The sequence below is a fragment of the Sciurus vulgaris genome (genome assembly GCF_902686455.1).
Source record: "Sciurus vulgaris genome assembly, chromosome: 5".
Taxonomy (NCBI): Eukaryota; Metazoa; Chordata; class Mammalia; order Rodentia; family Sciuridae; genus Sciurus; species Sciurus vulgaris.
In genome coordinates this window covers 55,321,649-55,335,062 of record NC_136465.1, presented here as the reverse complement: position 1 = coordinate 55,335,062, position 13,414 = coordinate 55,321,649, and the positions used below count along the sequence as shown (strand labels likewise).

The 13,414-nt window shown below is 36.2% G+C and overlaps 1 protein-coding gene across 5 annotated transcripts in view; it reads right to left on the bottom strand.

Moving 5' to 3' along the window:
* Nucleotides 1-984: 984 nt before the first annotated feature.
* Nucleotides 985-13,414, bottom strand: part of NSD3 (nuclear receptor binding SET domain protein 3) — a 104,435-nt gene continuing 92,005 nt past the window's right edge. For 4 of the 5 annotated variants that reach the window (XM_079140634.1, XM_079140636.1, XM_079140638.1 and 1 more), the window contains 5 exons: nt 8,531-8,647; nt 6,587-6,728; nt 4,716-4,822; nt 3,678-3,882; nt 985-3,314 (listed from right to left, as the gene is read on the bottom strand). In XM_079140634.1, the coding sequence (XP_078996760.1) occupies nt 3,073-3,314; nt 3,678-3,882; nt 4,716-4,822; nt 6,587-6,728; nt 8,531-8,647 (813 nt within the window). In that variant the 3' untranslated portion in view covers nt 985-3,072. The remainder of the gene's footprint in view (nt 3,315-3,677; nt 3,883-4,715; nt 4,823-6,586; nt 6,729-8,530; nt 8,648-13,414) is intronic. The other variant, XM_079140637.1, reaches the window with a different exon arrangement.

Genomic DNA, 13,414 nt, shown 5'->3' with positions numbered 1-13,414 from the left:
TTAACATGAGGTTTAAAAAAAAAAAAAAAAAAAAAAAAAATCACCACTATTACCCTGTGCTGTAAGTTATTTCATTTTGGACAAGAATAAAAACCATCCACTTATGTTCTGACCACATAAAGATTTAAAAGTTAATAGCTACTAACTTAGACTGTAAGTAAGCCATATGTCTTTTGGAATATTTCACTGATATAGCCCAGGCAAGCACACTACATGTATACTTATGCACACATAAAGCACAATGTTCTTTCTGCTTCCATAACCTGTGACTTTAAAATAGATAAATAGGTCGACATTAACACCATGGAGATGTGAGGAGAGGTCCTTGGCAGTGGCATGACTAAAACCACTTTTTAGACCATTAAAGACATTAGAGCTATGGTTAGCTATTTTGTTTTCTATCTTGATTTCTGAAATGATAGAACAATCCTATTGGTCATCAAAAAAAAAAAAAAAAAGTTAAAGTCTCTGCAGAGCTCTACTACAGATATAAAAACAAAATGTGACACAGTGAAGAAGCTGCATAAAAATACTTAAATCTAAGGTATTTGCAATATATAGGCTGTACCCTGGCTTACCATATAAAAGTCATCAGATATTAAATAGCAGTAAGTCCAAAACAAAACAAGAAGATACAATTTTATGTTGGATATTGTTTCAATAAGAGTTGCATTTGGAATATTAAAAGAAATCCTTGTTAGTAAGTTTAAAAAACCATACATTTATATCTATATAAAATAAGATTTTAGTATGTTAAAACCTAAATTTTCTTATGTTTTAAAAGGACACCTAATTGCTCAAGAGCAAAGTGTAGTGTTCTCATAAGCTACATTTCATGTTACTTGTAGCAATTAGATTTGGTAACATGTACCTCTTTTGGGATCATATATAATCAACAGAATTATTGGATTCCCAATAAGTCACCTCAGAATGATTTGCTTCTATCTATCAGGCAAATGGCAGTTTAGGAGCTTAAGTAAAGAATTTGTAGTGTTGTTGTTGTTTTTTTTTTTTTTTTTTTTTGTTTTTTTTTTTTGTACAAGAGAATCTAGTTTAATTGCACATATATATACATAGAGTGGGGGGCAGGCACAAAACAAATTTTTCTTCTTTCCAGAAAAGAGCTCTAAATTGATAAGGAAATAGAACACACTCAATACAACTGAAGTAGAGCATCTACTCTCCCTACCTTAATAAGGTTAATTAGATACTTCTTGAGGGAAAATAAATTCTACCAGGTACCAGCAACTGCAAGCAGTCAAAATTCACAGAGAAAGTTAACAATCATTCAGGCTAACCCTAGACTTCTATTTAGTACAGTGTTACAACAATGTCTGACATTAATTATTATTTTATTCAAGGAATACTGGATTTTATATATGTATATATATATGTTTGTGTGTATGTATATATATATATATATATATATATTCATTACTAAACATTGAATGCAAGTGAGTTTTGTGGGCAGACAACTTGGTATACTTTTATCAATAAGACTCAAGCATTATAGTTGAACAATTTTGCTAACACTGACTTTCTTGGGAGCTTTCTCCAAGAATTCCTAAGATGAAGTGTGTTTGTGTAGCTTTTACATACCCTGTAAAAACAGAAGTTCTTCCTCTTACTCAATGAGGGCATTCTTTTTTTGTGGGGGGGGGGTACCAGGAATTGAACCCAGGGGTGCTCAATCACTGAGTCATATCCCCAGCCCTTTTTATTTTTTGTTTTGAGACAGTGTCTCACTAGATTCTTACAAATTTGCTAAGTTGGTGAGGCTGACTTTGAACCTGTGATTCTCCTGCCTCAGCCTCCCAAGCTGCTGGAATTACAGGTGTGTGACACCACATCCATCCAAGGGCAATCTTAAGTATTGGAAAATACTAATTAGAGATTGTTTTACATATAACTTGGGGATGCCCTTACTGCTTAACCCCCAAATTAGGAACACAATCAGAAAGATCTATTCAAAATACAATTTAAATCCATTTGTATAGCATTACTAGGAAACATGACTGAATGGTGCTGACAGAGAAAATATTTGATTAGGAGAGTGAAATAGAAAATATAAAATGTCCATAATTTTAAGTCAAACCAGGCTCTACATTAAACTGGACATTAGATGGTGCTCATATGGTCCAGCTTTTGTTCTGTGCCTTTCATTTTCCTTTAGCTGCCTTTATCAGTGTGTCAAAATAACAGAAGTGACCATTCCACCTATGCATTCATATCCACATAAATGCACTCCACCAAAATGTTGTCATTGGATAACATTTCAAAAATCAGTGAGCGCACCCTCTCCTTTTCTTCCTCCACAGTAAACAAATGAATAAACAAACAAACAAACAAAATACACATTATATACCTTTCTAGGTAGAGTTACCATATCACAAAGCCTACCTGGTTTAAGACCACAGTGATAAAATTCACCAAGGCATTTGTTTTCAAGAGGCCAGATTTAATACTTCTAGACAACCCTTCTCTAAAACTATGAAAAACATTCTGAAGGGAAACAGAAGGTAGCCTACTTACTGCTCAGTAAAGAGGTATATAAAGGTGATCGTTTCTACAGGGCTTCCTCAGATTCCTACTTAACATACATACACACACACACACACACAGTAGACTATTTGAACTACACATCTTGAAGTTCCTAAAAATGAAAATAAATAAAGAAATGATGGCTACTTTTGCTTTATACAACCAAGAAACACATCTTAGACTTTAAACTGATCTTACCTAACAAAACTTTCCTTTCTCTTTGTTCTTACTTTAAAAGCAAAGACATCTCTTTTCCTAGCTGCAAAGGCATTGAAGCACAATAAAAGGCAAGAAAACACCAAGGGAATTTAACCCTCCATAGAAGAATCCCCAAACCAAAAAACCAAAGGAAAAACCAGACACCACCAACTGCGTCTGCCTGTGTACACTGGTTTCCCATTTTTGCTTTAATAAGGCAGTTCTGATGGCAAAGGCTGTATGCGCTGCAGCAGTCTCTTCTTTTTGAATGCATTATCTACTTGCTTTTTTCTTTTCATTTCATTTAAACAGAAAGGGGGGATCATCACCCATTTATTCTTTTACTTCTTCTCCATGATCTTGTGATTCCCATTTACACTTGATCTTGCTCCAGTATTCTGGTGACACAGGAGATAAGGGGTCATGTTCAGAGCAGCAGAGACGGCCTTCCAATGCGGAGGGAACCAGAGCCCCCTTTTCATGATCTTTACAAAATGAGTGTGGACAGAACTCACAGAAGGAAACAGCTGCACTGCTGCACTCATCACACTGATGCCACGGGCACTCCCACTTTCCTAACACAGGGTGTGGGAGGAAGGAGGAGAGCACCTGGGTTAGTGCCTGTCTTGATTACCCAGAAAAACCCAAGACCCCACCTTCCACTCTTAGTGGAGACTGAATTTGATTGGATGTGAGCTAGTGGCCCAGACCCAATGTCACAGGTCCAAAAACCCACCTATGGTAATACTCAAAAGAAACTGATCTTTGCTGCCACACAGGGTATCCCAGTTCACTAGCATAATTTTATTTGCTATTGTTGTATGGTTTATTCAACGTCACTTACTTCATGGTTCTACTAAGGAGAGTAGAATGTATTCTGATATACACACAGTTGCCAAAGACCTAAGCAGAGAAAAGGCCTTGCAGGTCTAGCTTACCATATGGTGGCTGAGTCAGGTTAAGGCATAGGAGGTGGTATGCTTTGGGACAGTCTTTTTTGTCACACATGACCAGCTCTCCACCATCTCCACATTGAAAACAGTAATCTTCATGCATCTGCTTTGGTTCTGTTTTGAGTTTTCGTCTCTTCTGCTTCAACTTGGCACTTTTTGCCTTCTCTTCAATTGTTGATGCACATGCCGTCTGGCAGGAAAAAAGATCACAGATATTGTAGTGATCACAGATAGTGTAGGAAGCATTATATAGCATTATATACACAAGCCCTCATGTGAATTTAAATTCATCTGTTGTACAATTCCTAAAAACACCAGAGGACTTGTCCTATAACAATAGTACAATAAAAATAAGGCTTTGTTTTCATTGATTTTTGAATAGGTTATTCTGTTTTTTTAATTGTAAGGATCATAAGAAACTCAAGCAACTTTATTAACTAATAGTTAGACAACTTGTGAATTTCTTTCCTTTTTCCTTTCCTTCCCTTTCCTCCCTTCCTCTTTCCTTCCTTTTTTGGTATGCGTACTGGGGATTGAACCCAGGGGCACTCTACCACTGAGATACAGCTCCACTCCTTTTTTTAAATTTTATTTTGAGACAGGGTCTTGTGGAGTTGCCCAGGCTGGCCTTGATCTTGTGATCCTCCTGCCTGGGCCTCCTGAGTAGCTGGGATTACAGGAGTGCACAATAGTGGCTGTGTTAATTTTCCCATTGAGTTATAGTTTACATACCACTATGTAAACTATAACTATTCAGTGGTTTTAGTGTATAATGAATTTAAAATTTAGGATTGCTAATTTCAAACAATCAGAAATACAAATATAATTCAGAACTAACAGATCATACTAAAATAGGATTCACTGGAAAGTTGAAGTGTCTAAATTATTGGTAAACATTACTGATGACACACAAAGTAGAGCAGGTGTCCATTTGACAGCTCTTCCCTGAAATGGTTATAAGCAAATATCTGCAGCCCCACTTTCATTTTCTCTCGGCTAGAAGTGCTCCCCTCTACAACTGACCTTTGGCCGCACTCCTAGAAAGCCACTGCAGTTATCTGCCCCACAGTGGCACTCCGTTCTGCCATTGCCCAGACAATCCAAGTTATAATTAAATGTTAACTCCATCCCTAAAACATAAGAAAATAATTATGCATATTCAAGTCATGAGAAAGAGAAAATCTGTCAAATACTCTCTCATACTGAAAGCAGCAGCAAAATTCTGACATGAAGACTTTTCCCTTCCCACATTCCACCATATTGGAGACAATGACGGATGAAAAGAAAAAAAGGGGGGGAAGACAGGAAAACATCTCCATCCATTAACAATTATGACAACATTAAATATCCTAAAAAGAAGTTATATTCTTTTTTATAAAAGTGGTTGAAAATAATGTAATAGGGACTAGGAATCTGCAATCTGTGATCAAGAAAAGAGCATCTAGTTTAGCCATCTTTTCTAAAAGCTTCATTCCAGTTTCTAAATGAACAATCTGATCATGGAATTGTGATGATGTTATTTCCCATAGGTAATGCTTTACATTATAAACAGAAAGAGGTTCCAAACAGAGGTTTACTACATACACCAAACATCCAGGGATTCAAACTAGGGCCTCTAAACTTCTTTCTAATTGGCTTGACCAATCCACACAGTTCTTGAGATAGTTTAAATCTGTCTTAGTTATAGAATTTCTCTTCTCACCCTCCCCCCCTTTTTTTTTTTTTTTAATTTCACAAAGAAGAACCTTAGTTTTGCTTTTAAGATGTTGGGTGGAAAAAGAAAAATGAAAGCAAGCTCTGGCTTCCAAGGCTTTTTATGTCTAATTTGAAACAGGATGATCTTTCAAAATAAAAAACAATAACAAAAACAAACTAATAAGAAACCAACTGGTATTAACACAAGCTAATTACTTTTTTTTTCTTTTTGCAGTGCTGGGGATCAAACCCAGGGCCTTATGCTTGCAAGGCAAGCACTCTACCGAATGAGCTATCTCCCCAGCCCTGCTAATTACTTTTACTGTTTTAAAAGTATAATGTATGATGTAACTATAATGTAATTAAGCACCTAGTTACATTATACAGACAGCAATCATTTAGAGAAGTAATGCACTAGCATTATGGACACACAGAATCCTTCCACATCCTCTCTTATATAAAGTCTTTTACTAAGTTCTCTATTCAGGATTGTTGTGGTTTGGATGTGAGATTGTCCCTCAAAAGCTCACATGTGAGACAATGCAGGAAGGTTCACAGGAGAAATGATTGGGTTGTAAGCCTTAAACACAATCAGTTAATTAATCCCTGATGGGATTAACTGAAGTGGTGGGGTGTGGCTTGAGAAGGTGGGAATTGGGGCGTGGCTGTGGGGTACATATTTTGTATCTGGAGAGTCTCTGCTTCCTGATCACCATGATGTGAGCTGCTTCCCTTTGCCATCCTCTCCTGCCATGATGTTCTGCCTTACCTGGAGCCCCAAGGAATGGAGCTGGCCTCCTATGGACTATGGCTTTTGAAACCATAAGCCCTCAAATAAACCTTTCCTCCTCTATAATTGTGCTTGTCAGATCATTTATTCACAGCAGCAAAAAAGCTGACTTAAGGATATAGTTTTTTTTTTTTTTGGTTTTTTTTTGGCCTCTCTAAGTTTCTGAGCTGGTTTTGAACTCATGATCCTCCTGCCTCAGCCTCCTGAGCCACTGGGTTTACAGGCGTGCACCACTGCACCCAGCCAGGATATAGACTTTTACCTTTCGTTGACAGATAACAATTTCAAATGTAACACGTGAACTTATTTGAATGACTACTTGGGCATCAGCCTTGAAGAACAATATCTTACTCTCAAAGGCAGACTTTCTTCCTAAAGAAGGGCTCAGGGAATCAAGTTACTTTCTTACCTGCAGGAATATCACAAAGGGCAAAAAGTCCAACTCGAACATCTCCATTCACTGTCCACTTCTGTGTTTCACAGTTTGGATTACAACTGTGGTTCATAAAACGAGAATAATTTCCTTTTGGGCCAGCATCAATTATACGGTCCTTCAAGAAGAAAAGAAAAGAAAGGCATCTTTGACATAAAGCTAAATATAAGCCTATTTTAGAAACATCCAACTTAGGGGTCACAAGGCAACAGCATTTTGCTATCAGATGGTGTTTGACAACTGATAACTCTCAAAATATGACACTCTGTGCAGTTTACTAGTTCTCTAATTTATATGATGACTTTCAAGTCATGGTAAGATAAATTGGAATTTAGTTTCTTTTTAAGTTTGCTTCTAAAAACAAGCAGACCACCAAATAATGCTACTTAGATTAGCAAGTCATACAGGTAGGTATTTTCTAATTAGACAACTTCAAATTCAGATAACTACTCTAGTATTTTGCTGTCAGCCTTTCTTGCACAAAGCAAGAAGCAAAACTAGTGTAGAGTAGATGAGTTTAAGAGTAAAAATGCAAGAAGGATAAATGAGAAATCTCCCCAAATGAAGATTTGGAGATTTGTTTGATAAATAGGCTACTGTGTGAGCCCATCTTTCTAGTAGTTACCTATTTTGTTTTCACTTATATGATAAAGTTCAAATTACAGTAAAAAGCTGAACATCTAGACCCCTGAAATTGAACTGAAAATCTGGATAAATTCTGAGGACTGACACTCTCACATGTTGTCAAGCTGGCTGGAGGGGCCTCTGGTGGTGAGGAAAGGATTCAAGGAGTCAGACTCCAGCATCATCAAAAATGGCATTTTAGCTTCTGTTTATGAGATATTTTTATGAAAGTTATGAAACTTTCAAATAATTATATATCAGTTAAAATACTTTTTAAATGATCTCTATCTTTTAATTTATAATATATATATTTTTAGTAGTGCTAGGGATCAAACTCAGGGCCTCACACATATTCAGTATGCCTTACCACTGAGTTGTATCTCAAGCCCTAATCATATTCTGATTTTTAATTTTAGAGATACCTTGGAACACAGGAAGCATGGGTACTAGTCTTGGCTCTTAAATGGTAGCAAGATATTCAATAATCACTTATGTTTGGACCTCAGTTTCTTGTCCTCTATAAGTCAGAGGACTGTTGAAAAAATTAGATGACAGGTAATATGTAGGTCTTACAATTCCATGTTATTAAACTTGCAGTTTTACTACCTTTTTTTTCCTTTTTAATTTTTAAAAATTTTTAAATTTTATTTGTTCTAATTAGTTGTACAAGACAGTAGAATGCATTTATACATTTTGATAGATCATACATAAACAGGGTGTAATCTCTTATTTTTCTGATTATACACATATTGCAGGATCATATCAGTCATGCAATCATACATGTACATGAGGTTATAATGTCTGTTTTACTCTACTATCATTCCTACCCCCAGACCCCTTAACTACTATTTTTTCTTATGACAACAATCATTTTCCTAACTCATTAAAAATTTAAATATACAGCAGTTTACACTTTTTTGTTAAATGAGAAATTTAATGGTGATTTATAATTCAGAATCACAGGGCTGATTCTTTCCTTCAGTGATAAAGAAACTGAGAGGCCCAGGACTTTCAAAGAGCTAGGACTAATATCCAGGGACTAAAATCCAGATCCAGATATGTTAAGCCTATTTCTGGTTATCTTTTCACTTTTAGTTTGGTCTCATACAACAGTGCAAGGCTTCAATAATGATTTGTTTTGTATTCCAGAATAATTAGCACATTATAGTTTGCTGGCTACTATAAGTCATTTTAACTTGCTTGGGAAAAATCAGAAGAAACTGAGTTCAACCTAAAACCATGAAACAAGAATAGAAAATCCCTTTTTCTTACCCAAAAAAAAAAAAGCAATTTTACCTTTGTAACAGTTAACATATAAAAATTAGTTACACTGTTCTCGTGGGCTCGCCTGATTCGCAGTCTGCATTCTTCTTCATCAATTAATTCACCAACGTATTCATTTACAAATTCGCCCTGCAGAGAAGCATGTAAATATATATTAACTAAAATCAGTGTATCATATTAGAAAACATTCCTTAACACATCTATACTCTAACATAATTAACTAAAAAGAATCCTGAAAATATAACTTCAACCCTGGAAATAAATGGTTGTAATTTATTTATAAGTACTTAGTGGCGCTATTTTTCTTGTACAAGTATTTCAAAAAGTGCCAATCTGTTTGCCTTTTCTTGCTGAGAATACTATTTCTGTAGTCCAAGTGATACCACATGGCATGTTGCTTGGGATCTAGGGATTAATCCTAGACTTTGAAGCTATATAATTATCATAGACTAATTTGTAATTATTGCTACTAGTTTGTACTGTGAGGGGATGGGAATAAGAACTGGGAAAGATCTGAATCTGAAACAAGCTCTGCCTTTGTTTTAAAAATTTTTTTAATTTTTTAAGTAATTATAGATATTTATAGGAAGTTCTAAAAATAGTGCAGAGATCTTTGTACCCTTTACTCAGTTTTCTCCATCTTGCAGAACCATAACACAATATAAAACCAGAAAACTGACATTAGTACACAAACCTCAGGCTAATTCCTTTGAGATCCATCCAAGTTGTGTGCATCAACAGTTTGTTTTTTAATTGCTGACTAGTGTTCCTCAGAATGCATATACTAGTCTGTCTAACCATTCACTCACTGAGGAACATCTGAATTGTTTCCAAATTTTGGCTATTACAAATAAGGCTCCTGTGAATATTCTGGAAAAGTTTTCATGTGGATAGGGATTATCATTTTTCCGGGGAAAATGGTCAGGAGTGTGATTTGCTGTACCACATGGTGAGTGTATGCTTATTTTTATCTATTTGGTACTGGGGATTGATCCCAGGGGTGCTTTATCACTGAGCCACATCCCCAGCCCTTTTTTATTTTTTGTTTTGAGACAGGGTCTCACTAAGTCACTTAGGCTAAGCCTTGCTAAGTTGCCAAGGCTGATCTCAAACTTGTGATCCTCTTGCCTCAGCCTCCAAAGTCACCTGGCTAGGACTTTTCAGTCTTACTAATACACTTTGGAGGAAAATAAATGTCTTACATTTATTAATGAATAATATTTACTGCTTGTATTTAGTTATTATTTTATCAGATTTTTGCCCCATTTCTCATGAGCCATGCTCATAGCTTTTAGAACTGTTGATAGTAAGTATTTGTAATCTAAAGGGAAGTACTATGTCATATTTTATGACTTTGACAAATCATTAAGAATATGGAAGCCAATGGTCTTAACAATATTTACTATTCCTCTATTGCTAAAAATAGTGATTACTTTTATATGAACGGAAAAGACATTATTGGGCTACAGTGGAGGAACCAGTATAAGCTTGCCTGCCTGCATCAGTCTTTCCCTTGGCAATCTGTTGTTGGTGAGATCAGTGAGGAACCCGAGCCCACTTCAAGGAGCTGCATACTTATATGGCCTGATCAGTGGTCCTCACAAAAGCTGCCAGGTTTTACTCTGTCCCATTTTTATTTGTTGCACGATGATGACAAAGAATTAGATTAATTTTTTTTATCTATAACTGTAAAACCATAAACAGAAGTTAATTTTCTCTACTTTTTCCTTCTAGTTCTTTCTTATAAAGAACATAGGACAGTTCTGCACATTCACATATTATGTATGTTAGCTTCAAATAGCTTTTTCAGATAATCTAATTTGGACTCTGGTATCAGCTGATGGACAATATTTTACATATTTTGTGGTATCACTACCCTCAAGGGTAGAAGATTGCATTGCCATTTGGTTTGCATTGCCATGTAATGTTACAACTGTATATGTAACAATTTTATGGCAATTTTTCTTTAATGGAAACCTATAGAGCAGAATTTGAACCAAATTAGCTCCACTTCATCTTTTTCACATATTGGGATTCAAGGTAAGGTTTCATTTGACTATGCAGTTTCAAAAGCTTGAAAACCATTTATTACAGTTTATATTTATTATTCTATGGACATGATTGAGTACACAAAAATGAAAGTGCTGATATCACATATGAGGAGCATAAGTCTCAAAAATCTGATACCTTTGTGAATAAAAATGGAAATATTTCAGATGTTCTGAAAATGACAAAAATATTTAGTCTCAAAGAATTGCTTCTAGGCTTAAAACCATTAACTGAATTCAGTTGTGAAAAAAAAAATTAAACAAATTAAGGAACTTAAAAGAATGCTGAGGTTGGGGATGTAGCTCAGTTGGTAAAGTGCTTGCCTTAGAAGCACAAATCCCTGGGTTCAATCCCCAGCACCACAAAAAAAAAAAAAAAAAAAAAAAAAAAAAAGAATGCTACAGATTTGTTTTTAAAGACTATAGGCAAAGGGTGGGAGTAGTGGTTCATGCCTATAATCCCAGCTACTTGGGAGGCTGAGGAGGAAGATCGCAGGTTCGAGGCCAACTTGGAAATTTTGCAAGATCCTGTCTCAAAAAAAAAAAGAGGGGGCTGGAATGTAGCTTAGTGGTAGAATGCCCTGGGGTTCAATCCCAGTATTGGCAAAACAAAATGAAACACTGAAGCAAAAAAGATAGGCTGTAATTCAAGATCTAATACTTTTTAAAAAAATTCTGAAAAACTGGCTGGAAATATAGCTCAGTAGTAGAGCACAGACTTATTAGCATGTGCAAGACCCTGGGTTCAGGGCTGGGGTTGTAGCTTGGTAGTAGAGTGCTTGACTAGCATGTGTAACAATGCACTGGGTTCAATTCTCAGCACCACATATAAATAAGTAAAAAAAAAAAGGTCCATTGACAACTAAAAAATATTTTTAAAAAAAGACCCTGGGTTCAATTCTCAGCACCCCCAAAAATTTTTCCAAAAAATAAACCACTATATAACAGGATTTTGTTTAATTTTGTTTGATTTTGGCACACAGTTTTAGAAGTCTGTTATGTATGAAAAGGGGAAAGACTGTGTACATTCAATTTCATATTTGGTTTCTTTATTGTTAATGTAACAAAAATCATTTACATGTTGCTATAGTCTTTATGATTATGCTTTTCAATGACTGAATATTTCTAGCTATTTTTAAAAGGCTAATTGTCTTACACTAATAATCCTTCAAATGCTAAAGGGCAGATCAATTCAGACTACATTTTATTTTCCCTTGATTATATTACTAACTTAATTTAGAATAAATGCAACTATTATTAAAAGATGGTAACAATATTAAAACAGATGGATTTCAAGATAGACCTATAAACTTCTCAGGGATCATAGAAAAACATTTGTATGTGTGATATGCATAGCATTAAAATAATATAATTTTTTATTACATTACTCCCCATATATATGTATGTATGTATATATATTAGTACTGGGAATTGAATCCAATGGCACCTTACTGATGAGCTATAGCCTCAGTCCTTATTTTTTATTTAATTATTTTATTTTATTTTGGTACCAGAGATTAAGCCCAGGGGTGCTTAACCACAGTTCACAGCCCTTTTTATTTTGTATTTGGAGACAAGTTCTCACTAAGTTGCTCAGACTTTGAACTTGCAATTCTCCTCCCTCAGCCTCCCAAACTGCTCAGATTACAGGCATGCCCCATCAGGCATAGCTCGTTATATAATAACTTTAAATGTGCTTGACCTTTTTGTTTTTGGTACTGCACACTGTAGTTTATCAATAAACTACATCCCCAATCCTTTTTATTTTGAGACAGGGCCTCATTAAGTTGCCAAGCCTGGCCTTGGCAGTCCCCAAAAGCTCCTATTAATGTAGAAATGTTAGGAAGTGAAATGATTGAATGATGAGAACTGTAACTTAATCAATCCATCCTAGTTGGAACTGATTAATTGGGTGGTAACTGTAGTCAGACGGGGCATGGCTGGAAGAGGTGGATCACTGGGGGTATATCCTATAAGAATACATCTTCCCTGTGGCCCCTTCCCTGCTCCCTTCTCTGCTTCCTGACCCCACATTGAGCTGAACAGCTTTCTTCTGCTAGGCCCTTCTGCCATGATGAATTGCCTCACCTTGAGCCCAGTGTTGGCCATCTATGGACTGAGACTCTGAAATCATGAACCTCAAATAAACTTCCCTCCTCTAAGTTGTTTTTGTCAGGTGTTTTGGACACAGTGACCAAAAAACAGACTAAACAAAACCCAAGTGTGGCGGACTGACTCTCAAAGTGGCCCTCCTAGATTAGCCAGGTACAGTGGCACATGCCTACAGTCCCAGCAGCTTGGGAGGCTGACACAGAAGGACTGCAAGTTCTAGGTCAGTCTTAGCAACTTAGCAAGGCCGTAAGCAACTTAATGAGACCCTGTCTCAAAATAAAAAGGGCTGGGAATGTAGGTTAGGGTAAAATACCCCTGGGTTCAATCCCCAGTACCAAAACCAGAAGCCAAAAACAACCCCAAATCCCTGCCTTCTGGCTTTCATGTCCTTGCATAAGCCTCTCCTCTTGAATGTGAGCTTGACCTGTGATTTGCTTTTAACTAATACAATATGGTAATAGTTATGGTGTGTAGGTGTTTTTGTGAGTTTACTACCTAAGACCTTAGTGTCTATCTTGTTCTAGTTTCCCCTCCACTAGCTGTAAAGAAAGCAAGAGCCTATGTTGGGAACCTCAGGTGGCTAGGAACTGTGGGCAAGAGCAGCTCCTGGCCAAAAGCAAGAAACAGTCTCCTCAAACAAACAAATAAACACACACCACCCTGAAGCTCTCAGACCTACAGCTACATAAAACAGTTTTGCCAATAGCCATGTGAACAAGGTGGATCCTTCCTTAGT